The sequence below is a fragment of the Callithrix jacchus genome, chromosome 9, assembly GCF_049354715.1.
Source record: "Callithrix jacchus isolate 240 chromosome 9, calJac240_pri, whole genome shotgun sequence".
NCBI lineage: Eukaryota > Metazoa > Chordata > Mammalia > Primates > Cebidae > Callithrix > Callithrix jacchus.
The window spans coordinates 50,384,707-50,408,980 of record NC_133510.1 but is presented as its reverse complement, the minus strand read 5'-3'; the positions used below and the strand labels follow the sequence as shown (position 1 = coordinate 50,408,980).

The following is a 24,274-nucleotide window of genomic DNA, read 5'->3' as shown; positions in this document are numbered from 1 at the left end:
AACCCCATTTCTATTGAAAAAAATAAATAAATTAGCCAGGCATGGTGGCAGGCACCTGTAATCCCAGCTACCCAGGGGAGGCCAAGGCATGAGAATCACTTGAACCTGGGAGGCAGAGGATGCAGTGAGCCGAAATCATGCCACTGCACTCCAGCCTTGGGGATAGAGTGAGACACTGTCTACAACAAAAAAAGTACAAGTAGTCTGAGCAGGAAGACACTATCTCCAGCTGAAAGGACTCTCAGGAATTAGTTGTGGGTTGGGGTTTGAGTAGTGCACTGAATTTGCAAAGCAAAGAGGCACAAGAAGGATGAGTCTCTATAGATTAAGAAATCAGTATGAGCAAGACCTAGAAATGATAAGTGCTGGGCATTTTTATGAACCAACAAATACACCAAATAGGCTAGAGTGTAGGGCTTATAAATAGGAGACAAAAGAATTTGACTCTAATAGAAAACACCAATTCCCCAAACTGGTTAATCATCTAAGGAATTTATTGAATATGTATTCATAGATGCCAACCCTAGAGACAGCTGGCTTGGGAAGCCTGAGATGGGATCATAGAATTTGTTTAACTCTACATGATGTGCTTTTGTTGTTTTTCTTTTTTGTTTTTTTGAGATGGAGTTTTGCTCCTGTTGCACACAAGCTGGAGTACAATGGCACAATCTCGGCTCACTGCAACCTCTGCCTCCTGGGTTCAAGCAGTTCTCCTGTAGGTGGGACTACAGGCATGTACTACCACCATGCCTAGCTAATTTTGTATTTTTAGTGGAGATGGGGTTTCTCCATGTTGGTCAAGCTGGTCTAAAACTCCTGACCTCAGGTGATCTAGCGCAATATTGGCTCACTGCAACCTCCGCCTCCCGGGTTCAAGCAATTCCCCTACCTCAGCCTCCTGACATACTGATTTTTGAATACTTTTCTTGGCATAACTTATGCCGAGGAATTATGAGGACTTTTCCCTGAGTACTGCATGAAGGTTTTGAAGTTGGAAGAGGCATGTCTTGGGTGTGAAAGTTTTAATTTCCCTGCCTCATTTATTTAATTTAGAAATGGGGGTCTCACTATGTTCCCCATCCTCGCTTCCAACTCCTGAGCTCAAGCAATCCTCCCATGTCAATCTCTCAAATAGCTGGTACTAAAGGCCCATGCCACCATGCCCTGCTTCCTCAATTATTTTAAATTTTTGTACGACAGTCTCTCTTTTTATGACTGCTGAATTAATCCTAGAGTCTGTCTTAAAACTAAGAATTGACATATTGGTCGGAAGAACCAGACATTCAAGATGTTTTAGTGATTCCTTTTTTCCCCACTACTCTTGCTGCCCAGGTTGGAGTGCAATGGTGTGATCTTGGCTCACTGCAACCTCCGCTTCTTGGGATCAAGCAATTCTCCTGCCTCAGCCTCCCGAGTAGCTGGGATTACAGGCAGGCACCACCACACCCAGCTAATTTTTTGTATTTTTAATAGAGATGGGGTTTCTCCATGTTGGTCAGGCTGGTCTCAAACTCCCAACCTCAGGTGATCCGCCTGCCTCAGTCTCCCAAAATGTTGGGATTACAGGCGTGAGCCATCGCCCCCGACCTTTGTGATTCCTTTTTTTAAAAATCCCCTTTTGTACCTGTAGTATCTACAATATATAATCTTGCTCTATTCGACTTAAGGAGGAAGGAGAAAGGAAGAACCTGACTTCTGTGTGAAAGGACCTTATTGCAATGTCAATCAAGACTGCTACTTAAAGTTTTCTCTCAGGCCGGGCACAGTGGCTCACGCCTGTAATCCCAGCACTTTGGGAGGCCGAGGCGGGTGGATCACGAGGTCGAGAGATCGAGACCATCCTGGTCAAAATGGTGAAACCCCGTCTCTACTAAAAATAAAAAAAAAAATTATCTGGACATGTTGGCACGTGCCTGTAATCCCAGCTACTCAGGAGGCTGAGGCAGGAGAATTGCCTGAACCCAGGAGGTGGAGGTTGCGGTGAGCCGAGATCGCGCCATTGCACTCCAGCCTGGGTAACAAGAGCGAAACTCCGTCTCAAAAAAAAAAAAAAGTTTTCTCTCAGTCATTGCGCCTGACTTTAAGATCCAAAACACACACACACATATATATATATATATATATATATATATATATATGCACTCCTAGAGACAGCTGTATATAGTTATGCCAAGTTGTGCATTTCTTTCTGGAATTGTAAGTGAACACAATAATTGCACGTTTATAATGTCAAGGGAACATCTTTACAGAGAACACATTTTCACTGTTGAGCTAATAATGCTTTGTGAATGTATGATCTCAGGAGAAACCCTTGCAGTTGTACCCGATGATGCTGTTGGAAAGTGAATTTTTAATCTTTTTACAACAATAAAAAATAAAATAAAAATATGCTTTCAGTAAATTCTTTCCTCTCTCTGGCGAGGACTAAATTTGCTCAGCATTCAACACGGAAAATTGGCCAAAGTGTCTGCACAGCCAGAGAGAAATTGTCTAGCAAATCGAGTCAATGACACACAGGAAACAAACGTCAAGAAAGGGGCCCTAGATTGGCCCAATCAGGCAGGCATTAAGTGACCAAGAGGGTTGGGGACGCAAAGGATGGTACACAAAGACGCAGCGGCGCGCGCCCAGGGCCCAACGCGCCTGCGCAGGGTAGCGGCCGTTCAGTTCCGCGGCTCGAGGGCGGAAGCGCTGGAGCTCCTAGTCAGCGCCAGAGCTCGAGTCACGTGGTTGCGGGAGGAGATGGGCGGGGCGGGGAACGTGCCTCCGAGTCCTGCTGGCTTAAGGGGCGCCGGCAGGGCGTGTGTCCTCCCTTAAGAGTGCTACTCGCCCGAGGTCTGATCTGTGCATGCCTTTCCCGGGTCAGGCGGTGAGGTCAGCGCCTGCGAGTACGCGGCGGTGGAGAAGGGCAGCCGGAGACAGGCCAGGCGGCCCTTAGGAGGCTGAACGGCCCCGGCTTCACGGAGATCATGGCATCGCTGGTGGACCGAATGCGGGGCCACGGTCGAATCGCGGTCGGGCTCCTGTTCAACCTGCTGGTGTCCATCTGCATCGTGTTCCTCAACAAATGGATTTATGTGTACCACGGCTTCCCCAACATGAGCCTGACCCTGGTGCACTTCGTTGTCACCTGGCTGGGCTTGTACATCTGCCAGAAGCTGGACATCTTTGCTCCCAAAAGTCTGCCGCCCTCCAGGGTCTTCCTCCTGGCCCTCAGCTTCTGTGGCTTTGTGGTTTTCACTAACCTTTCTCTGCAGAACAACACCATAGGCACCTATCAGCTGGCCAAGGCCATGACCACACCGGTGATCATAGCCATCCAGACCTTCTGCTACCAGAAAACCTTCTCCACCAGAATCCAGCTTACGCTGGTAAGTAGCTTCAGCTTCTCCAGGCGCCGCCCTTCCGACCCACCTCCTGCACCGGCCCCGGGAAATTCGAACGCACCCTGGTTAACCCTTCCCCACGCTCTTTCCCTTTATCTTGAAATCCACAAATGAGTCATCTTTGAGCGTGTGAACTTCAGGCTTATTTTGCGAAGGGGGAAAAGTCCATCTTGTCACTCTGTTGGGCACTTAACCCAGAAGAGTGGGCTTATGTGAGTTTTAGTAGCTGCCATTTGATGGAAATCGTTAAATGCTGTGATCCGTAAGAAAAAAAGCTGTATTGGGTGGTACAGTCCAGTGTTATCAAAATATCTGCAAAAGCTCAAACTGCAAAACAGCCTTTCTCCCCCAGGGGAATCAAATCGTGTATGATAAACATGAAAAAATTTAGCATAAAGTAGGTCTCAAAATGTCTGCAGCACCATACTGCAGAACTGTCTGCATCTTTAAAAGGAGGTGGACTCAATTTTAGAACTTAATAACTTATTATATTTCAGGTCTTTATGCTTTCATTGTTTGATATTTATGCTTATGCTGTTTAGACACTAGTTTGGGGATCCATTTACCCACCTTTGTATTCATGTGGAATTTTCTTGCAAAGTGCAATGTATTTACCACAAATTTAAAATGTAATTAAATGTGAACATCAATATAGATTTATCATATTTCACATTTAGGAAATAGGATTAACAACCAGTTTTCCCAAGTGAAAAAAGAAAACATTTATACAGATTCATTGTTTCCCAGTTATGTGTTTATGATTAGCCTTGTAAGACACTGTGAAAGGAATACTAACTTTTTGTCTCTTGAATTTAATCTGAACAACATTTACCTCTTTTTCGTTACAGATTCCTATAACTTTAGGTGTAATCCTAAATTCTTATTACGATGTGAAGTTTAATTTCCTTGGAATGGTGTTTGCTGCTCTTGGTGTTTTAGTTACATCTCTTTATCAAGTGGTTGGTAATTTTTTTTCTTTATGTGCCTTTTTAGCAGATTTCATAAATTTTGAAGCTGTATTCCAAGGTTTAGAAAATACAGTATAGAGACAATAGACTGTTGGGAAGAAAGCATAATTGCGTAAATTGTCTGACTCAAGGTGAAGAGAAGAAAGGAGACAGAGAAACTTGGGTGTGTGATGCTCACCAAATACCTACCTGTTTGTAAGTGTATAATATCCATGCTTAACAATCTCAGTTTGGGGTGAAGTTATTTTCTGGGAAATCTTTACAAAATATGTAGTAAGACTTTTTACTTCCTAAGTTTATGTTTTCTATTTACTCTTTACTTTTGACATTGTTGTGAAGGAGTGAGTACACTTCCAGAAATCTGAAGAGGAACGAAAAATTTAGATATTTTTGCCCCCAAAATTATACTGCTATTACAAAATGTTTATTGGCTTTTAATAATTTACCTACTACAGATTATTATAATATTAATATAATAGAGTAATTTATATCAATGAATATTTTACCATTTGTGCAAGCACAGTGCGTTGCCTATAGCAGATATTCATTAAAAATTTGTTCACGGATTCACCTACCTCATTACCATAAAATCCTAACAAGTAGGGTTTTTGTTTCTTATATAGTGGGGGAAAAATAACTTTCTGTAGGGGACAGTGAAGCGGTGTTCTCTCTATACTGAAAACCTTGGTCTGGAAGTTCCGGGTGTGCCTGCATAGGAAATCAAAGCCAAAATGTGTAACCAATTTGACTTTTTTCACAAACATTCAGTGGTTATTAAACTAAGGCATTCTTGTTAGTGATATTAGGAGTTCAGTAATAGAGCCCTAGCATCTTAACCATTCTAGTAGTGATCATGTCAGAGACATTGTTATGAAAATATTCTGCAGTGAAATACATTTTCCAGTGACAGAGAAGCAGTTTAAATAAGAGGGTTGAGCATGGTGGCTCACTCCTGTAATCCCAGCACTTTGGGAAGCCAAGGCAGGCGGATCACCTGAGGTCAGGAGTTCAAGACCAGCCTGGCCAACATGGTGAAACCTCATCTCTACTAAAAATTCAATTATTAGCCAGGAGTGGTGGCAGGTGCCTATAATCCCAGCTCCTCGGGAGGCTGAGGCGGGAGAATCACTTGAACCTGGGAGGGATAGGTTGCAGTGAGCCAAAATCGTGCTATTGCAGTCCAGCCTGGGGGACAAGAGCAAGACTTCATCTCCAAAAAATAAGAAAGAAAGAAAGAAAGAAAGAGAGAAAGAGAGAGAAAAGAAAGGAAAGAAAGAGGCTAGTGAACATTCCTATTCATCTTTCTTGTTTGTTTGTTTGAGAGGCTAGTGAACATTTTTATTCATCTTTTTTTTTTTTTTTTGAGATGGAGTTTTGCTGTTATTGCCCAGGCTGGAGTGCAATGGCACAATCTCAGCTCACTGCAACCTCTACCTCTCGGGTTCAAGTGATTCTCCTGCCTCAGCCTCCTGAGTAGCTGGGATTACAGGCATGCACCACCAAGCCCAGTTAATGCTTTTGTATTTTTAGTAGAGACAGGGTTTCTCCATGTTGGTTTCGAACTCCTGACCTCAGGTGATCCACCGGCCTAGGCCTCCCAAAGTGCTGGGATTACGGGCATGAGCCACCACACCTGGCCTCATCTTTCTTGTTAAACACACTTGTTTTTGCCTAGTATAGGCTAAGTAAACAGAGCAAGAAATTGTACTCCTTATGCATAATGGATTCAGAGTACTCACCATTTATGTCACTATGACCATTTTTGTTCACACATGTCTCAAAATTGCTATAGATTAAAATCAAAAGATTCTGTATCCCTAAGGTAGATATTTGAAATGAGATTGACCAGGGAATGACTGTAGACTAATGGATAGTTTCTTATCAGTAAATGGTAAAGGTATTACTACAAAATACGTATATTCCCAAAACATTCCTCTCAAAATTGTATCTGCCCACTGTATCTTTTCATAATTTCTGTGTTGCTTCTCTTATACTGCTGGAGACATTAAAAGGAGTTAAAAGAGGAGTGACTGGCTATTAGCTTGAGTTGTAGAAGATGGTTGACTCATTCATTCATTCTTTTCTGTGTTATCTTTACCCTTGAGGATACAAAGATGAAAAGCAGCTACAGTCCAGCAGTGTAGAAACACATGGGGGCAGCTGGTAGCGTATTTATGTACCCCAAGGTAGGAGGAGAGTTCAGAGGAACACCAAAAAGGAAGTGGCAAGAGGGGTGGTGAGGTAACACTTTAGGGGAGAGTGCACAATTTAAATTGAAGGGTGCACAGAAATTAGCTCAGCAGTGAAGGACAGCTGGTCTTTCCTTGCAGTGTGTGTAAGTCTGGAGCATTTCTGGAGAACTTGATTTGTTTGGTGAGGCTAGGCAGTAGGTGCATTGTGGGAAGACAAGGCTGAGAAGTGGGTGAGGCCAGATGTCAGGATTATGAAGCCGTGCTAAGGAAGTGTATCTTTTTTTTTTTTTTTTTTTGAGACAGAGTCTGTTCTGTCGCCCAGGCTGGAGTGCAGTGGCACGATCTCAGCTCCCTGCAGCCTCCCCCTCCCAGGTTTGAGTAATTCTCCTGCCTCAGCCTCCTGAGTAGCTGGGATTACAGGCGTGGGCCACCATGCCCAGCTAATTTTTGTATTTTTAGTAGAGACAGGGTTTCACCATGCTGGTCAGGCTGATCTTGAACTCCTGGCCTCATGATCCGCCTGCCTCAGCCTCCCAAAGTGCTGAGATTACAGGCGTGAGCCACCGCACCCAGCCGGAAGTGTGTCTTTATTGAGCACGCACCAGGAGAGCAGTTCAGACAGGGACTGACTTGATCATTCCCATTTTTCGTTTTCTTTTTTTGAGATTGAGTTTTGCTCTTGTTGCCCAGGCTAGAGTGCAATGGCGCAATCTCAGCTCACTGCATCCTCCACCTTCTGGGTTCAAGTGATTCTCCTGCCTTAGCCTCCTGATAACTGGGATTACAGGCATGCGCCACCATACCCAGCTAATTTTGTATTTTTAGTAGAGACAGGGTTTTTCCATGTTGGTCAGGTTGGTCTTGAACTCCCAACCTCAGGTGATCCACCCACCTCAGCCTCCCAAAGTGGTGGGATTACAGGCATGAGCCACCACGCCTGACTGGTCATTCCCTGGTTTAAGAAAAATAACTGGTAGCAATGAAGGGTGGGTAAGAGGGAAGGATGAAAGGCAGAGCAGTCAGGAACCTGTGCTTCAAGGTGCAGTCAGGAAGGGCCTGGGCTAGGGCAGTGAGAACGGATAGGAAAGGTTAAAAGGTATTCCAGGGGCATTTTGGAGAACACACAGCAGGACCTGACTGAATGTGAGAGTGAGGAAAGGAAGGCTCTGATCCCTGAGGGAGATTGTATCATCAATTATTGGAACCACACAAGAGGAGCCCATTTGTAGAAGGAAGACACTAGTTGATTTTAAACAAGTTCTTGCAGATTATGTAAGTAGAGATGGTCAGGAGACTGTGGCCAATATAAGGTTAAGGATGCTCAAGTGATGAGGGAAGAGCAGTAGATCTCAGCAAATAGTAAAAGACATCAGTCAGGGCAATGAAAGAGGAAGGCAGATGTCTGCCTTAAAAACTGTAAGTGCAGGAGGTGGTGAGGGAGGAATGCAAACCAGAGAGCATTTCTTCCAAGGGAAACTTGCAGGTTTTGCAAGGAGGTCCTGCAGGAAGAGCCACAGGGAGTCTGGACGTGGCCATGGAGGTCATGGTGCCCTTAAAAGAGTGTTAGAGGGGTGACAGCAGGAGACAGGCTGTGCTGCATTGAGGTGCAGTGGAGGCCTGAGAGCCCCTGCTGTTCCAGGCAGTCCCACAGCAGAGACACACAGCTGCCTGGAGAGATTGCGAAAGGAAAGGGGGGTGAGCACCCACCCTCTGTATCCGTTTTTGCTCACTGCTGTGCCCGGAGGAGCAGGCAGCAGAAGAATCAGTTCTTTGTGCTTCATATTCACAGAGGACTCTTAGTTAAAGCTGGCAGGAGTATGGTTCAAATTCCCTGCTCTTCTATTTTTGTCTTGATGAATTTCTATAGACTTAGAGTTTATGTTACAAGATACCCAAACCTACAGGAAAAAGAGATATGTAGAAGTCATTCAAAAGCCTGGCTGTTCTTGCCAGATATGATCCAAACAGTCCTGTTAAAGCTTCTTCAAAGCCTCTTTTTCAGTTACATTTGTGAAGCATTTTCTGGACATATGGGATTTGAGGTCTTGAGATGTTGTTTCTACTGAATGGCAGGGTATTTTAGGGTTAGTGACTATCTAATGTATCTAGGTGTATTGGTGGGGGATGAGGAATAGGATCGACAGAAAAGTCATCCAGAGAGAGGAATATTTCTTCTACCATTGATTGGGTTTTCCAAAGCAACTGACAAGACCACATACCCTTCAAGCCACATGCATTGGCAGCCACCTCTAACCTGCCCCATGCCCCATTGTCATCCTGTCACCCCAACTTCTGTCTTCCTTTGTTTTTTTTGGTTTTTTTTTAGAAGGAGTCTTGCTTCATCGCTTAGGCTGGAATGCAGTGGCATGATCTCGGCTCACTGCAATCTCCACCTTTTGGGTTCAAGTGATTCTCCTGCCTTAGCCTCCCATGTAGCTAGGACCACAGGCGCACACCACCACACCGGGCTAATTTTTGTACTTTTAGTAGAGATGGGGTTTCACAATGTTGTCCAGGCTGGTCTCGAACTCCTGGCCTCATATGATCCACCCACCTCAGCCTCTCAGAGTGCTGGAATTATAGGCATGAGCCACTGCTCCTGGCTCCTGTCTTCCATTTTAAAATTTTTGCCATTTTTAGAAAGAAACAAAGTCTGACACTGCATCTGTATTCCTAATCACCTAAATTTCCATTTTTCCCTTATTTTCCTATGATCTTTTATCCTTGTAGGCCCTTATATGCATTTACTTTTCCCTGTTTACTAGGATCAGGTAGAAGGAAATAGAGAACTTTTCTCCCCCTTCTAAGAATTGGGAAGAAACTAGATTATCAGAAATTAAATTTATAGAGCTCTTTTTATCCAAGGTGCTTAAAGCGCATTCATATAGCTTGCTGGTCTTTGAAATCCTGTAGAATAATTGGGCATTTTCTCTTCCCCTAGTCTATTACCCCACATTCCTATCTTTGTGACTCTAGTTGTCACAGCTTTGATTAAGTGATGCTATTTTTTTTGTGCCTGACATGTTTTATCTCCTAATTATCAGTGGGTAGGAGCCAAACAGCATGAATTACAAGTGAACTCAATGCAGCTGCTGTACTACCAGGCTCCGATGTCATCTGCCATGTTGCTGGTTGCTGTGCCCTTCTTTGAGCCAATGTTTGGAGAAGGAGGAATATTTGGTCCCTGGTCAGTTTCGGCTTTGGTAAGTTCGAATTGTTTTGATGTCTAAACAAAGTATAATAATAATCCCTCCATTATTAATGTCATTGTTAGTTTTCAGAGCACTATCTCAAACCCATCCTCACATTTACTCTTTATAATTACCATGTAAGGAGGTAAGGTAAGGATTCTTTTTCAGATGAAGAAACTGACGCACACAGAGATGAAGGGACTTGCCTAGAGAGCAGCTACTCAGTGGTAAAAGCAAAACTATAGTTCATGTCTTCTGATGCCTGGTTACTGTTCTAATCGTGTCAAGCTAGAGCCCACAAATAATCTGGACATTTAAATTAGAATTTTTTAAAATGAAAATATAGCTTTATAATCATTATATCGATTTGAACATACATACAAATATAAACAAAGTAAAGGGCAGCCATGGTGGCTCACTCCTGTAATCCTAGCCTTTGAGAGGATGAGGTGGGCAGATCGTTTGAACCTAGGAGTCTTAGACCATCCTGGGCAACATAGGAAGACCTCATCTCTACAAAAAAATTTAAAAAGTGGCTGGGTGTGCTCACTCATGCCTGTAATCCCGGGACTTTGGAAGGCTAAGGCAGGTGGATCACTGGAGCTTAAGGGTTCAAGACCAGCCTGGCCAACATGGCGAAACCCAGTCTCTACTAAAAATACAAAAAAAGTTAGCTGAGGCCAGGCATGGTGGCTCATTCCTATATTCCTAGCACTTTGGGAGGCCAAGGCAGGCAGATCACATGAGGTCAGGAGTTCAAGACCAGCCTGGCCAACATGGTGAAACCCTTCTTTACTTCAGATGAACCCTTCATTTCTAAATGTAACCATTCATTACTAAAAATACAAAAATTAGCCAGGTGTAGTGGCACGCATCTGTAGTCCCAGCTACTTAGGAGGCTGAGGCACGAAAATCGCTTGAACCCATGAGGCAGAGGTTGCAGTGAGCCAAGATTGTGCCATTGCACTTTAGCCTGGGTGACAAAGTGAAGCTCTGTGTCAAAAAAAAAAAAAAAAAAATGAAGGCCAGGTGCGGTGGCTCAAGCCTGTAATCCCAGCACTTTGGGAGGCTGAGGCGGGTGGATCACGAGGTCAAGAGATCGAGACCATCCTGGTCAACATGGTGAAACCCCATCTCTACTAAAAATAGAAAAAATTAGCTGGGCATGGTGGCGCATGCCTGTAATCCCAGCTACTCAGGAGGCTGAGGCAAGAGAATTGCTTGAACCCAGGAGGTGGAGGTTGTGGTGAGCCGAGATCATGCCATTGCATTCCAGCCTGGGTAACGAGCGAAACTCCGTCTCAAAAAAAAAAAAAAACCAAAAGAAAATGATCTGGGCTTGATGGCATGTGCCGGTAATCCCAGCTACTAGAGAGGCTGAGGCACAAGGATTGCTTGAACCTGGGAGGTGGAGTTTGCAGTGAGCCTTGATCATGCCACTGTACTCCAACCTGGCTAACAGAGCAAGACTTTGTCTCAAAAAAAAAACAATCAAAACATTAGCCAGGTATGGTGGCATGCACCTGTGGTCCCAGCTACTTGGGAGGCTGGGGTAGGAGAATTGCTTGAGCCTAGGAGGTCAAAGCTACAGTGTGCCAAGATAGCACCACTGCATTTCAGCCTGGGCAACAGAGGGAGACCCTGTCTCAAAAAAGGCCAGACTAAAACAACAACAACAGCAACAACAAAAGAAAGTAAAGGGCCCCTGGAATCCTGTCACACTAAAAATCCTGTCACCTTTACCATTTTAGTGAGGATCATTTCATGGATCTCTTTTGTATAAACACATAGGTACACATGCACATGTGTGTATAAATTTAGATACTGGAATTATATCATAGATGCTGTTTTTATTGTGGATTCCTCTTCCCCAGCCTTTCTACCCACACACTTTTCCACATTTCAATACCCCCCATCCATGCCCCTTGAAGTCATGTTAATTCTAGTGCTTGTTCTTCCATATTTTTCTCCCTGCCGTATATATCCATATAAACAGACGCGCGTGCGCGCGCGCACACACACACACACACACACACACCTCAATTACATATCTGTTTCTTTGACAAAAGTAGAATTCTATTATGTATGCATTTCTGTATCTTGCTTTTCTGACTTAGTAATATCTCCTAAAAATCTCTCCAAAGCATTCTTTTCAATGTCCGTATGTTTCATTGTTGTTTTGTTTTGTTTTGAGACAGAGTCTCACTCTGTCACCCACATTATGGTGCAGTGATGTGATTTCTATTTACTGCAACCTCCACCTCCTGGGTCCAAGTGATTCTTGTGCCTCAGCCACCCGAGTAGCTGGAATTACAGGCGTGCACTACCATGCCTGGCTAATTTTTTTGTATTTTTGGTAGAGATGGGGTTTCAGTATGTTGGCCAGGCTGGTCTTGGCCTTCTGACCTCAATCAGTCTGCCCGCCTTGGCCCCCCAAAAGTGCTGGGATTACAGGCATGAGCCACCATGCCCAGCCAGTGTGTATAATTGCCCCTTTGCATATTCACTTTTTTTTTCAGTTCTTGACCACTGTGAACAATATTGTGATAAACATCCTTGTACATCATGTGTCCTCAGGTACTGATACCTATTTTCCTATGCAAATGAGTCCCAGGAGTGGAATTGGCAAATCAAGGGCTTATGTATTTTGGGGACTTTTCGTTTTTAGAGTCAGGTTCTGGCTGTGTTGCCCAGGCTGGCCTCAAGCTCCTGAGCTCAAGTGATTCTCCCACCTCAGCCTCCCCAGCAGCTGGAACTAATGCTTTGGGGACATTTTAAGTTAGAATGTATAATCCTCCTATATCTTAATCAGTTGAGGCTGCTATAACAAAACTACAGTGGGCTGGGTGACTTAAACAACAAATACTCATTTCTCACAGTTCTGAAGTCTGGAAGTCTGGGATCAGGCTGCCAGCATGGTGAGGTTCTTGGTGAAGGCCCTTTTCCCACTTTATAGATAGATGGCAGTCTTCTTGCCATATCCTCATCTGACAGCAAGGATCAGAGGAGAAGCAAGCTCTCTTGTATCTCTTTTTATCTTAGGGACTAATCCCATTCATGAAGGCTCTACCCTTATGACGTAGTCATCTCCTGTAGGCCCCACCTCCCAATACCATTACATTGGGGGTAAGGATTTCAACATGTGAATTTTAGGGTGACACAAACATTCAGTCCATAACACCTTACTTATCAGGAATTCCTGCTTCCCACAAGAGTTCCCAAAACTTTTGGAACACAGTCAATGGGAATGTCTTTTTTGTTGGTATATCAATTTATCAAGCACTTATATAGCCCTTAGTCTCTTCCTTGCACTATTCAAAGCAGTATGTAAATATTAACTTATTTAATCTTTATAACTTTATTAGGTTGATACTATACTAATACTATTTGTATTAGTCCATTTTGTGATGCTATAAAAGAATACCTGAGACTGAGTAATTTCTAAGGGAAAGGGGTTTATTTTGGCTTATGGTTCTGCACAAGAAGCATCACTGCTGGCATCTGTTTCTAGTGAGGGCCTCAGGAAGCTTACAATCATGGCGGAAGGCAAAGGGGGAGCAGGCACGTCAGTCACATGGCAAGAGAGGGAGCAAGAAAGAGAGGGGAGGAGATACTGGTCTCTTTTAAACAACTAGCTCTCATGAGAACTAATGGAGCAAGAACTCACTCATTGCCCTGGGGAAGGCACCAGGCCATTCATGAGGCCCCATAACCCAAACACCTTCTGCTTGGCCTCACCTCCAAAATTGGTGATCAAATTTCAACATGAGATTTGGAAGGAACAACATCCAAACTATATCACTATTATTATTTTTTTTATTGGTAAGGAAACCAAGAGATAGAGAGTTAGTAACTGGCTCGTGATCCCACAGTTAATAAGCAGAGCCACAATTTGGATCCATGCAATCTGGTTCCAAAGTCTGTATTCTCCAGTGCTCCACTCTGCTTCCTGTAAGTAGACCAGTAGTTGTTTCAAATTCATATATTTTACCATGTATACTTTTTTCTAAAGTAGAGGTCATTGGAATATTTCCACTTACTTTACAAAAGTCCTAGCCATCCTGGTTATCTTGTTTCAAACCATTGCAGCCTAGACCCATTATGCTACAAAGAGAGACTGTTTTTTTGGTAGCTTTCTGACAGGTTTTAAAAAGAGGACAGCAGCAGAAAAGCCATTTAAAAAAATGCCAGTACAGTGGCTCACGCCTGTAATCCCAGCACTTTGGGAGGCCAAGGCGGGCGGATCACGAGGTCAGGAGATCAAGACCATCCTGACTAACATAGCGAAACCCCGTCTCTACTAAAAATACAAAAAATTAGCCAGGCATGGTGGCAGGCACCTGTAGTCCCAGCTACTCGGGAGGCTAAGGCAGGAGAATCGCTTGAACCCAGGAGGCAGAAGTTTCAGTGAGCTGAGATCATGCCACTGCACTCCAGCCTGGGCAACAGAACAAGACTCTGTCTCAAAAAAACAAAAAAACCAAAACGTCAAAAAAACCAAGACCACAGCAGGCTGAGTCCATATAGCGTGAGGGAAAGTTATCTTCATTCCTTAATGTCCCTAGGAGGCATCCTTGACTCAAAGTAGAGCATATGTCAACTAACTTTTTTTTTTCCATATAAATCCAGCATTATCGTAATACCAAACCAGAAAAGGACACAACCAAAAAATAAAACTACAGACTGATCGATAGATAGCCTTGATGGATATAGATACTAAAAATCTTAAACAAAATACTAGCTCACTGAATCCAATGACATATCAAAAAGATAATCTACAATGATCAAGTGGGTTTCAAACCAAGAATGCAGGGATAGTTTAACATACACAAGTCAATGAAAGTGATACACCACGTACACAGAATAAAAACAAAAAAATCACATGAAACTATTTTTAAAATCTCTAAGCAAATTTCTCTATGTTGACTCTTCAACATTATTCTGTTGTAAATTACATGAGGTATCACTATATTTACCTAAGTAAGACACAAATCCAATTCCTCTGGCCTTCTTGAGACTGCACTGACTTTAAAACTGACAAAACCTACAGGGGACTGGGCACAGTGGCTCATGCCTATAATTTCAACACTTTGGGAGGCCAAAGTGGGAGGATCACTTGAGCCCAGGAGTTTGAGACCAGCCTGAGCAACATGGTAAAAACCTGTCTTTACAAAAACAAAACAACAAAACCCTGCGTGGGACAACAAGCATCTTCAAATAGGACATGTTTTCTTTGGAACTTTAATTTATTAATAGTTTAGATTATGAATATTATTATATCTAAATTCAGAAACAAGATGATTCTATAACTTTCTGGATAAAATCATGGGATAGATTTGAACTCAATATTGTATGTGTATATAGTGTTACAACCCATTTATTCCCCTGTGCTCAGCCAAGTTGTTTTATTTTCTGTCCCAGAAACACATCTTGTACTTTCGTTCCCTCACACTTTGACCTGTGCTGTTTCCTCTACTTGGAACCCTACCCCTTCTTCTTTTTTTAAATTTAATTTAATTTTTTAATATTGAGACAGGGTCTTGTTATATGTTACCCGGGCTGGTCTCAAACTCTTAAGCTCAAGTGATCTGCCTCCCTTGGCCTCCCAAAGTGCTGGGCTTACAGGCGTGAGCCACCATGCCCAGCCCACCCCATCTTCTTTAATCTGCACATAATTTTGAGATTTCAAAACTTTTCCCTCTCTCCATTTCAGCCCACAATGATCTCTTCTGCTTTGAGATTCGTAACTATTGTCTGTTTGCCTATGAATGACGTAGAACCCAGGACTCATTTTCTTTTATTGTCTGAGCTGTAATTCTGGTGTTGCACTGTCTTTCATGTGATTGAGAGGTAGCATAGAGCAGGTTAAGAGGAAGGAGTCCAGAACCAGACTACTTGGGCTTACATCTCAGCACTGTCATTTACTAGCTGTGTGATCTTAGGCAAATTACTTTACCTCTCTTTTTTAATCTATAAAAAGGAATAATATTTTTTCAACTACTTTGTGGATGTATGTGAAAATTAAATGGCTGTTTATATGTAAAACAGAACAATTATTGGTGCATAATAAGTGTTATGTAAGTATAAGCTGCGATCATCATGATTATGTCCTCGAGTGATTTCTAAGCTCTTTGAGAGCAGGAACTTTGTACATATTGCGTTCCTCACAAGGCCTGCCCTAACTTTGTAGATATCTAATGAAAGTTTACTAAGCTAAATAAGACTAAAAAATGAGGTCAGATGCAGTGGCTCACCCCTGTAATCCCAGCACTTTGGGAGACCAAGATGTGCAGATTACCTGAGGTCAGGAGTTCAAGACCAGCTGGGCCAACATGATAAAACCCCATCTCTACTAACAAATACAAAAAAATCAGCTGGGCATGGTGGCACTGGCCTGTAATCCTAGCTACTTGGGAGGCTGAGGCAGGAGAATCACTTGAACCTGGGAGGCGGAGGTTGCAGTGAGTCAAGATTACACCACTCCAGACTGGGTGACAGAGTGAGACTCCATCTCAAAAAAATTAAAAAAAAGAATAAAAATGAGCAATTCAATGGAAAAAGATCTGGAAGGATATATGCCAAGATGTTAATGTGTGGGTGGTTGGGATTATAAGAATTCCTTATTTTTTTTTGCTTATCTTTATTTTCTGATTTATAATAATAATGCATATGTATACTTTTTCTTTAGATTAATGAGAAAAATGAGCCTGGAAATTGACAGTCACAGAAAGGATGTTATGCAGTATTTTCCTTTCTTCTTGTGAAAAAAATTATATTTTTTCGAAACACTTTTCATTCTGCTCTTTTACTTGCAATTCTTATTGTCTGCCAAACTTTTTTTTTTTTTTTGAGACAGAGTTTTGCTCTTGTTATCCAGGCTGGAGTGCAGTGGTGCAATCTCGGCTCACCACAACCTCCTGGGTTCAGGCAATTCTGCCTCAGCCTCCTGAGTAGCTGGGATTACAGGCACGCGCCACCATGCCCAGCCAATTTTTTTTGTATTTTTAGTTTAGATGGGGTTTCACCATGTTGACCAGGATGGTCTCGCTCTCTTGACCTCATGATCCACCCACCTTAGCCTCCCAAAGTGCTGGGATTACAGGTTTGAGCCACCGCGCCCGGCCCCAAGCTCTCTTTTTAATCTTATTTATTAATGGTTGATATTTGAATGTTTTTTAAGATGCCTAATGAAATGTATCTTTGCTTGATAATTATAATGATTGCAGTGCTTTGCATTAATGGTTCTTTTGGTTTATTTTAGCTTATGGTGCTGCTTTCTGGAGTGATAGCTTTCATGGTGAACTTATCAATTTATTGGATTATTGGGAACACTTCACCTGTCACGTATCCTTTTTATATAACTTTCAAATGCATCATCTTTTATATTTTCCAAAACTTTCACATTTATTACCTTATTTGAATCTCACACTATTGCATGATCTAAATTGCGTAGAGAGAGTTATGTTTAGCCTTTTAGTGTATCTTTTTTTTTTTTTTTTTTGAGACAGAGTTTCGCTGTTGTTACCCAGACTGGAGTGCAATGGCACGATCTCGGCTCACCGCACTTTTACTGTATCTTTACACACTAAAGGATTTTAAAGAAATACCAACTGAAGGGGCGAGTGTGGTGGCTCACACCTGTAATCCCAACACTGCGGGAGGCTGAGGTGGGTGGATTGCTTAAGGCCAGGAATTCAAAATCAGCCTGAATAACATGGTAAAACCCCATCTCTACAAAAAATACATAAATTATCTGGGTAAGGTCATGCACACCTGTAATCCCAGCTACTCTTGAGGCTGAGGCACAAGAGATGCTGGAACCAAGGAGTTGGAGGTTACAATGAGCCAAGATTGTGCTACCACACTCCAGCCTCGGCAACAAAGTGAGAAGACTCTGTCTCAAAAAAAAAAAAGAAAAGAAAAGTAAGAAATATGAACTGAGGAAATGGGTTAGCTTCTTGTGTCATGAATGTTTTTGAATTTTCTTATGTAATAGGTGACCTTTTCCCTTGCAAAAATTAACTTAGAGTACCATTTCTTACAGACAGTGCAATTATATAAATATTTTTTGAATGAGTAGTGAGTTAGAGGTTTGGATTTCAAACAATTTTCAGGTGTTTATATTAACAAAGTAGAGGAATCGCTAACAAATAACAAAAGATAATTTTAGGCCACTGGTATCTGGCTATGGAGTATGTATTTGTACTTATTTGGATATGGGTGTACCTGTTTTTCTCAATATTATTTCACGTCAAGAAATTAAGTCATTGGCTGGGTGCCATGGCTCACGCCTGTAATTCCAACACTGTGAGAGGCCAAGGCAGGAGGATCACTTTGGCCCAGGAGTTTGAGACCAGACAACATAGGGAGACTCTGTCTCTACCAAAAACGTAGGGAGGCCCAGGACAACATAGGGAGACTCTATCTCTACCAAAAACAAAAAAGAAAAGGAAGTCACATGTTGAAGGTCAAATTCAACTGTCCATTTACACCATTCTGCTTGTCATTCTGTTTCGCTTCACATTTCACTTTGCCCCCACCCTTAAGCAAATGCAAAGAATGAATTTCTCCAGGAAGTAAATAAGTAGATATTAGCCAACTATCAATGAAAAACAATGATAAGTTTTTTTGGAAAACCAATACTTAACAACTCTTTATTTTGTGTCAGATACTGTTAGAAACATTTTGTATATGTTAGTCCATTTAACTCTCACAACAGCTCTGTGAGGTAAAGTCTGTCATTTTAGTTTCTAGAAGAAATAGAGGCACAGAGAGGTTAACTCACTTCAGTCCACACAGCTGACAAATGGGATGTCCAGATTTGAACCCATGCAGTCTCGTCCCAAAATTTGTACATCATGCTACCCAAACAAGGCATCCAAATATGTGCTCTGATTAAAAGCATTCATTTATTCAGTAAGTATTTATTGAATACCCACTAAACCACTCACTGATTTTAAAATATTTATGTACTGAACATTCTACTCTGTGCCAGGCACCAGCGATGCAGTAATGAACCGCGTAGACAAAAGTCTTTACTCTCACAGGCTTAAATTCTGGTGAGGAAGACTAGAAATAGAAAACAATTAAATATTTATCTACAGTATAGGATGGTGTTAACTGCCAAGGAGCAGAAGTAAAGCAGGGAAGAGAATGTGAAATGTTGTACACAGTGTTGAAGTCCTAGACAGGGCTAGTCAGGAAGGCCTCAATGGGAAGGTGACATCTGAGTAAAGACCTGAAGGAAATGCAGTTGCTCTGTGCAGATCAGGAGGGAAGAACATTCCAGGCAGAGGCAACAGCAGGTGCAAGGCCCTAAAAAAAAAACAAGGAAGCCTGTGAGGTTGGAGCAGGTTAAGCAAAGGAGGGAATGTGGTAGGCTGAGAAGTAACACGGAACTGAATCTAGTAGGGCCTTTACGTAAAGACTGTTACACTGAGTAAGATGGGAAGCCATTAGCATTTTGAGCGCAGAAATGACATGATTTTACTTACGTTCTAATAGAATTACCCAGTGGGCCAGGCGCAGTGGCTCACGCCTGTCATTCCAACACTTTAAGAGGCCAAGGCAGAAGGATCACTTGAGCCCAGGAATTCAAGACCAGTCTGGGCAACATAGCAAGACCCTGTCTCTACAAAGTTTTTTAAAACAAAATAAATAATAGGGTCACTCAGGGCTCCTGTGTTCAGAATAGACTAAAGAAGACTCTGTCTCGAAAACAACAAAAAATACTCCCCAAACTGAGCACCTGATCTTCCTCCCCAGCCCCAAACCTCCTTCTGGCTATCCTATCTTAGTTGATGGCAACTCCATTTTACCAGACGCTCAGGTCAAAAATCATGTGAATCAGCTTTGTTTTCTCTTTCTCCACATCCAACGAGGCAGCAAAACCTGTTGGCTCTTCTTAGAAATATATCCAGTATCCTGCCGAGACTGCAGTGAGCCTCGAACTGTTGGGCTCGAGCAATATTCCCACTTCAGCCTTCCAAAGTGCTGGGATTACAGATGTGAGCCACCACGCCCGGCCAGGGGCTCAGTTTTGGATAAACAAGTCTGAGGATTCAAAGGCGACGTCTTGGCAGGAGGCATCACAGGGAGTCAGCAGTGTGAAGCTGTGGTTTAAAGTGGTGAGACTGGTTGAGATTACCAAGCAAAAAAGTAGAAGCAAAGGAGTCCAAAGATTGAGAGTTGAGTTTGAGTCCAGTGTTTGGAATTCAGAGAGATGAGAGGAACTAGGTGAAGGACGAGAAGGAACAGTCAGAGGTAGGAAGGAGAGTGGCACAGAACCCCAGTGAGGAAGAGGAGGGGTTGGCGTCTGTGTCTGATGCCACTGGCAGGCCAAGTTCGGGGTGACTGGTCACTGATGAGGGGCTGAGTCAGGTGGAGGGCACTGGGTTTGACCAGAACATTCTGAGTGTTGGGGTGGCAGCCTTCCTAGAGTAAAGTGCAGAACTGGAAATACTACATGTAGACGGCTCTTTTTTTGTCATTTTTATAGAAGGATTCATGAATAGTTTCTTTAAATTTGCCTTCCTTTTAGTATAAATAGATTTAAAAAGAGAAGCCGAGGGATAAAGAAATTTAAAGTGTTAGAGCCAGTGCACATGAAGAAAGCTCATAATTGAAAATAAAACATATTTTATTTTGATTATTGCCAGTAACCTTGGGAAGATCCTCTGTGGCTCAGGAAGTCACCTCCATGGGATCAAGCTAGCCCATGCACCTGTTGACATGGCCCGTGCTCTCCTGAGGCACTGCCTCTGCTCAGCGGGGACCTCCAGGCTGCTTAGGAGGGCTTGGAGGTCTGATAGGTCCAGGTGTGAGCACCGAGCTCTGCCACTACCTGTGGGCCTGACCTAGTGTGGGAACTCTCAGGGTCTCACTCTGATCACTTAGGAAATGTATGAAGTGGAGGAGGTAGGATCTATGATGTTGGGTGGTTGTATTTGAGAGAATGTGTCAAGCGCCTGGCAGGTGTTTATGACACATAAGTATTGCTGTTGGTAACTGTTATAGCTAGCACATATGGTGCTTACTATATGCTAGAAGCTTTGTGTATATTATTTAATCCTTACAATAACCCTGGGAAGTATTATTTTGCCCCTCTTATATAGCGAGGTAACTGAGGCACAGAGTGGTAGCTGTTTCTAGTGTTGTAATTAGGAAAAGCACATAGGCACACATCATACATCTGAAGAACAAGAGAGCACTCATTTATATAGAAAAAATAATTATATTTAAATAAAAGTAATTTTTAAAGGTGTGCATGTGTGTATTTAGTTTGCTTTTTAAATGAATGATGGTTTGGAAAAACCTTAATCCAGTGGCACGTTACTGGAGGTATATTGGATTAGAACATGGACTTTGGAGTTAAATAGGCCCATTTATGTTTGGACTCCAACTCTGCTACTTAATAGCTCTAATCTGGGGCATGCTACTTAAAATCTCTGAGCCTCTACAACTGTAAATAGGAAGAGTGAGCCTGCAGTGAAGGTAAACATGATGCCTAACTCAGATGATTTCACGTAAATCGCCCAGCATGGTGTTTGGCGTGTAGTTGGTGATCAGTATGACCCCTTTTCCCTCCTGAACTCAAGTGAGCTCTCTGGTACCTTATATATGTTACCTCATTTGCCAAGGAAACGCCACTACAAAACATAATCATAAATTGCTGTACAAAATGTCTTCCCTGGACCTTGTCCTGATTGTCTTTCCTTTTTTTTTTTTTTTTTTTTTTTTGAGACAGAGTCTCACTTTGTCACCAGGCACCAGGCTGGAGTACAGTGGTGCAATCTTGGCTTACTGCAACCTCCGCCTCCCGGGTGGGTTCAAGCAATTCTCCTTCCTCAGCCTCCCGAGTAGCTGGGACTACAGGCACATGCCACCACGCCTAGCTAATTTTGTATTTTTAGTAGAGACGGGGTTTCACCATGTTGGCCAGGATGGTCTCGATCTCTTGACCTCGTGATCCACCTGCCTTGGCCACCCAAAGTGCTGCAATTACTGGCTTGAGCCACTGTGCCCGGCCTGTCTTTCCTTTTATATTGTATCCCTTTTCTCTTTTTTGGAGGTCAGTAGGAATGGCTGAGGCAGTGTTGTCTCTCTAAATTGCTAAAACCTACCTGAAGAAACTAAGAAGTTCCCATTATTCCTTGTTTTTGAGATAGTCTTGCTCTGTCCCTAGACTACAGTGCAGTGAAGTAGCTGGGATTATAGGCATGCGTTACAACGTCCAGCTAATTTTTGCATTTTTTGTAGAGACAGGGTTTCACCATGATGGCCACACTGATCTGAAATTCCCAGCCTCAAGTGATCCACCCACCTCAGCTTCCCAAAGTGCTGAGATTGCCGGCTTGATCCACCGTGCCTGGTCCCATTGTTCTTTATGTGGGGTGGGCTGCTGTTGAGTTGTTTTATGCATTATGTATGTGTGTAAATATAACATCTATCTTGTTACTCCTTTTTATCCTTATCCAAAAACCTCAGCTATAACATGTTTGGACACTTCAAGTTCTGCATTACTTTATTTGGAGGATATGTTTTATTTAAGGATCCACTGTCCATTAATCAGGCCCTTGGCATTTTATGTACATTATTTGGCATTCTCGCCTATACTCACTTTAAGCTCAGTGAACAGGAAGGAAGTAAGAGTAAACTGGCACAACGTCCTTAATTTATTTTTTGTGAAGAAAAGAATGTTTTCCCAAGAAGATAAAAAAATATTGTTAAGTGTGCAAGTTACTAAAAAAAAATGGTGACTGATTCAATGATTGAATGATTTCTAAGAATTAACACAAAGGAAATTTTATTCATAAAATGACTTTTTTTTGGTCTCTTTTAAAAAAAAAACTTAATTCTCTAAAACCAAAATGGTTCATGCTTTTTTTCAAAGATGATCGTATGAAATCTATGGGATGGGGTGGTGCACGCCTGTAATCTCAGTAACTCGGGAGGCTGAGACATGAGAATCGCTTGAGCCTGGGAGGCAGAGATTGCAATGGGCCGAGATCACACCACTGCACTCCAGCCTGGGCGACAAAGCAACTCTGTCTCTCTAACACTCTCTCTCTCTCTCTCTCTCTCTATATATATATATATATATATATATATATATATGTGTGTGTGTGTGTGTGTGTGTGTGTGTGAATATACATATATGTACACATATATATATGCACACATACATATATTTATATATAAACCATCCCATATATATATAGAGAGAGAGAGAGTGAGAGAGAGAGAGAGAGGGAGAAAGGATGGTTTGGTTATTCCAAGCAAAGCACATGAAAATTAAAGTTCTATGATAATGACAAAGGAATTGCTGTTGCTGTGCTGGAAATGTGCTGTGGGTTCTCAGTGTTCATACTCTTCTAAGGAAGAACACAGTAGCTCCCTGCTTGCTGACAGATGGTTTCCCAGTGTGAGATTTGTTATTTGGATCAGAGTATTCAAATTGGAATTTAAATCTAGTGTTTCTATTTTACTTTAGTTTCCTAATGATTTATAGAAATGAAATCTCATAAAGTAGAATAAAGATGACTGTAAGACAAGATGCAATTCTAAAAGTATGATCTTTTTTCTAGTAGAAAATTGATGTAGGAAGTCATACATTATTCATACATTTATGGGTCGTCTCTCTGAGTTTTCATTGAACTATAGAAACTATATATGGAGTTAAAAAAACAAAATAGTGGCCAAGCACAATGGCTCATCTGTAATCCTAGCATTTTGGGAGCCTGAGTCGGGCAGATTATCTGAGGTCGGGAGTTGAAGACCAGCCTGAACAACATGGAGAAACCCTGTCTCTACTAAAAGTATGAAACTAGCCAGGTGTAGTGGCACATGCCAGTGATCCCAGCTACTCAGGAGGCTGAGGCAGGAGAATCGCTTGAATCCAGGAGGCGGAGGTTGCAGTGAGCCACGATTGTGCCATTGCACTCCAGCCTGGGCAACAAGTACAAAACTTCATCTCAAAAAAAAAAAAAAAAAAAACCCTGTGTTTAAATGGCTCAAAGAAAAGACTATAAATGGAACTGAACATGTTTCTTATCCTGGTAATTTTTCCCAGCTGTTTGAGCATTTTATACTGGTAATTTTATTTTATTTTATCTCAGTGTCACCCAGGCTGGAATACATTAGCACAGTCATGGTTCACTGCAGCCTCAACCTCCTGAACTCAAACAATCCTCCTGCCTCAGCTTCCCCAGTAACTGGGACTACAGGTACACACCACCACACCTGGCTGATTTTTATATTTTTTGTAGAGACAGGGTTTTTACCATGTTGCCCAGGCTGGTCTCAAACTCTTAAGCACCAGCCATCTATCTACCTTGGCCTCTCAAAGTGCTGGGATTATAAGGATGAGACACCACACTTGACCAAGAATTTCTTTTTTATTTATTTTTTGTTGTTGTTGTTGTTGAGACAGATTCTTGCTTTGTTGGCCAGGCTGGAGTGCAGTGGTGCAATCTCAGCTCACTGCAACCTCTGTCTCCTGGGTTCAAGCCATTCTTCTGCCTCAGCCTCCTGGGTAG

The 24,274-nt window shown here is 42.4% G+C and overlaps 1 protein-coding gene across 2 annotated transcripts; it reads left to right on the top strand.

The window, feature by feature from the left end:
- The first annotated feature begins 2,768 nt into the window (after positions 1 to 2,768).
- Positions 2,769 to 23,297, top strand: SLC35E3 (solute carrier family 35 member E3). Of its 2 annotated transcripts, none has more exons than XM_002752727.6 (5): positions 2,769 to 3,371; positions 4,235 to 4,345; positions 9,591 to 9,749; positions 16,999 to 17,081; positions 22,224 to 23,297. In XM_002752727.6, exons 1-5 carry the CDS (start codon positions 2,970 to 2,972, stop codon positions 22,408 to 22,410), a joined length of 942 nt encoding a protein of 313 aa, XP_002752773.1. In that variant the 5' UTR covers positions 2,769 to 2,969; the 3' UTR covers positions 22,411 to 23,297. The 2 variants fall into 2 exon arrangements, with proteins under 2 accessions (XP_002752773.1, XP_054094276.1); XM_054238301.2 differs by lacking the exon at positions 22,224 to 23,297 and adding an exon at positions 17,994 to 18,186.
- Positions 23,298 to 24,274: the final 977 nt, after the last annotated feature.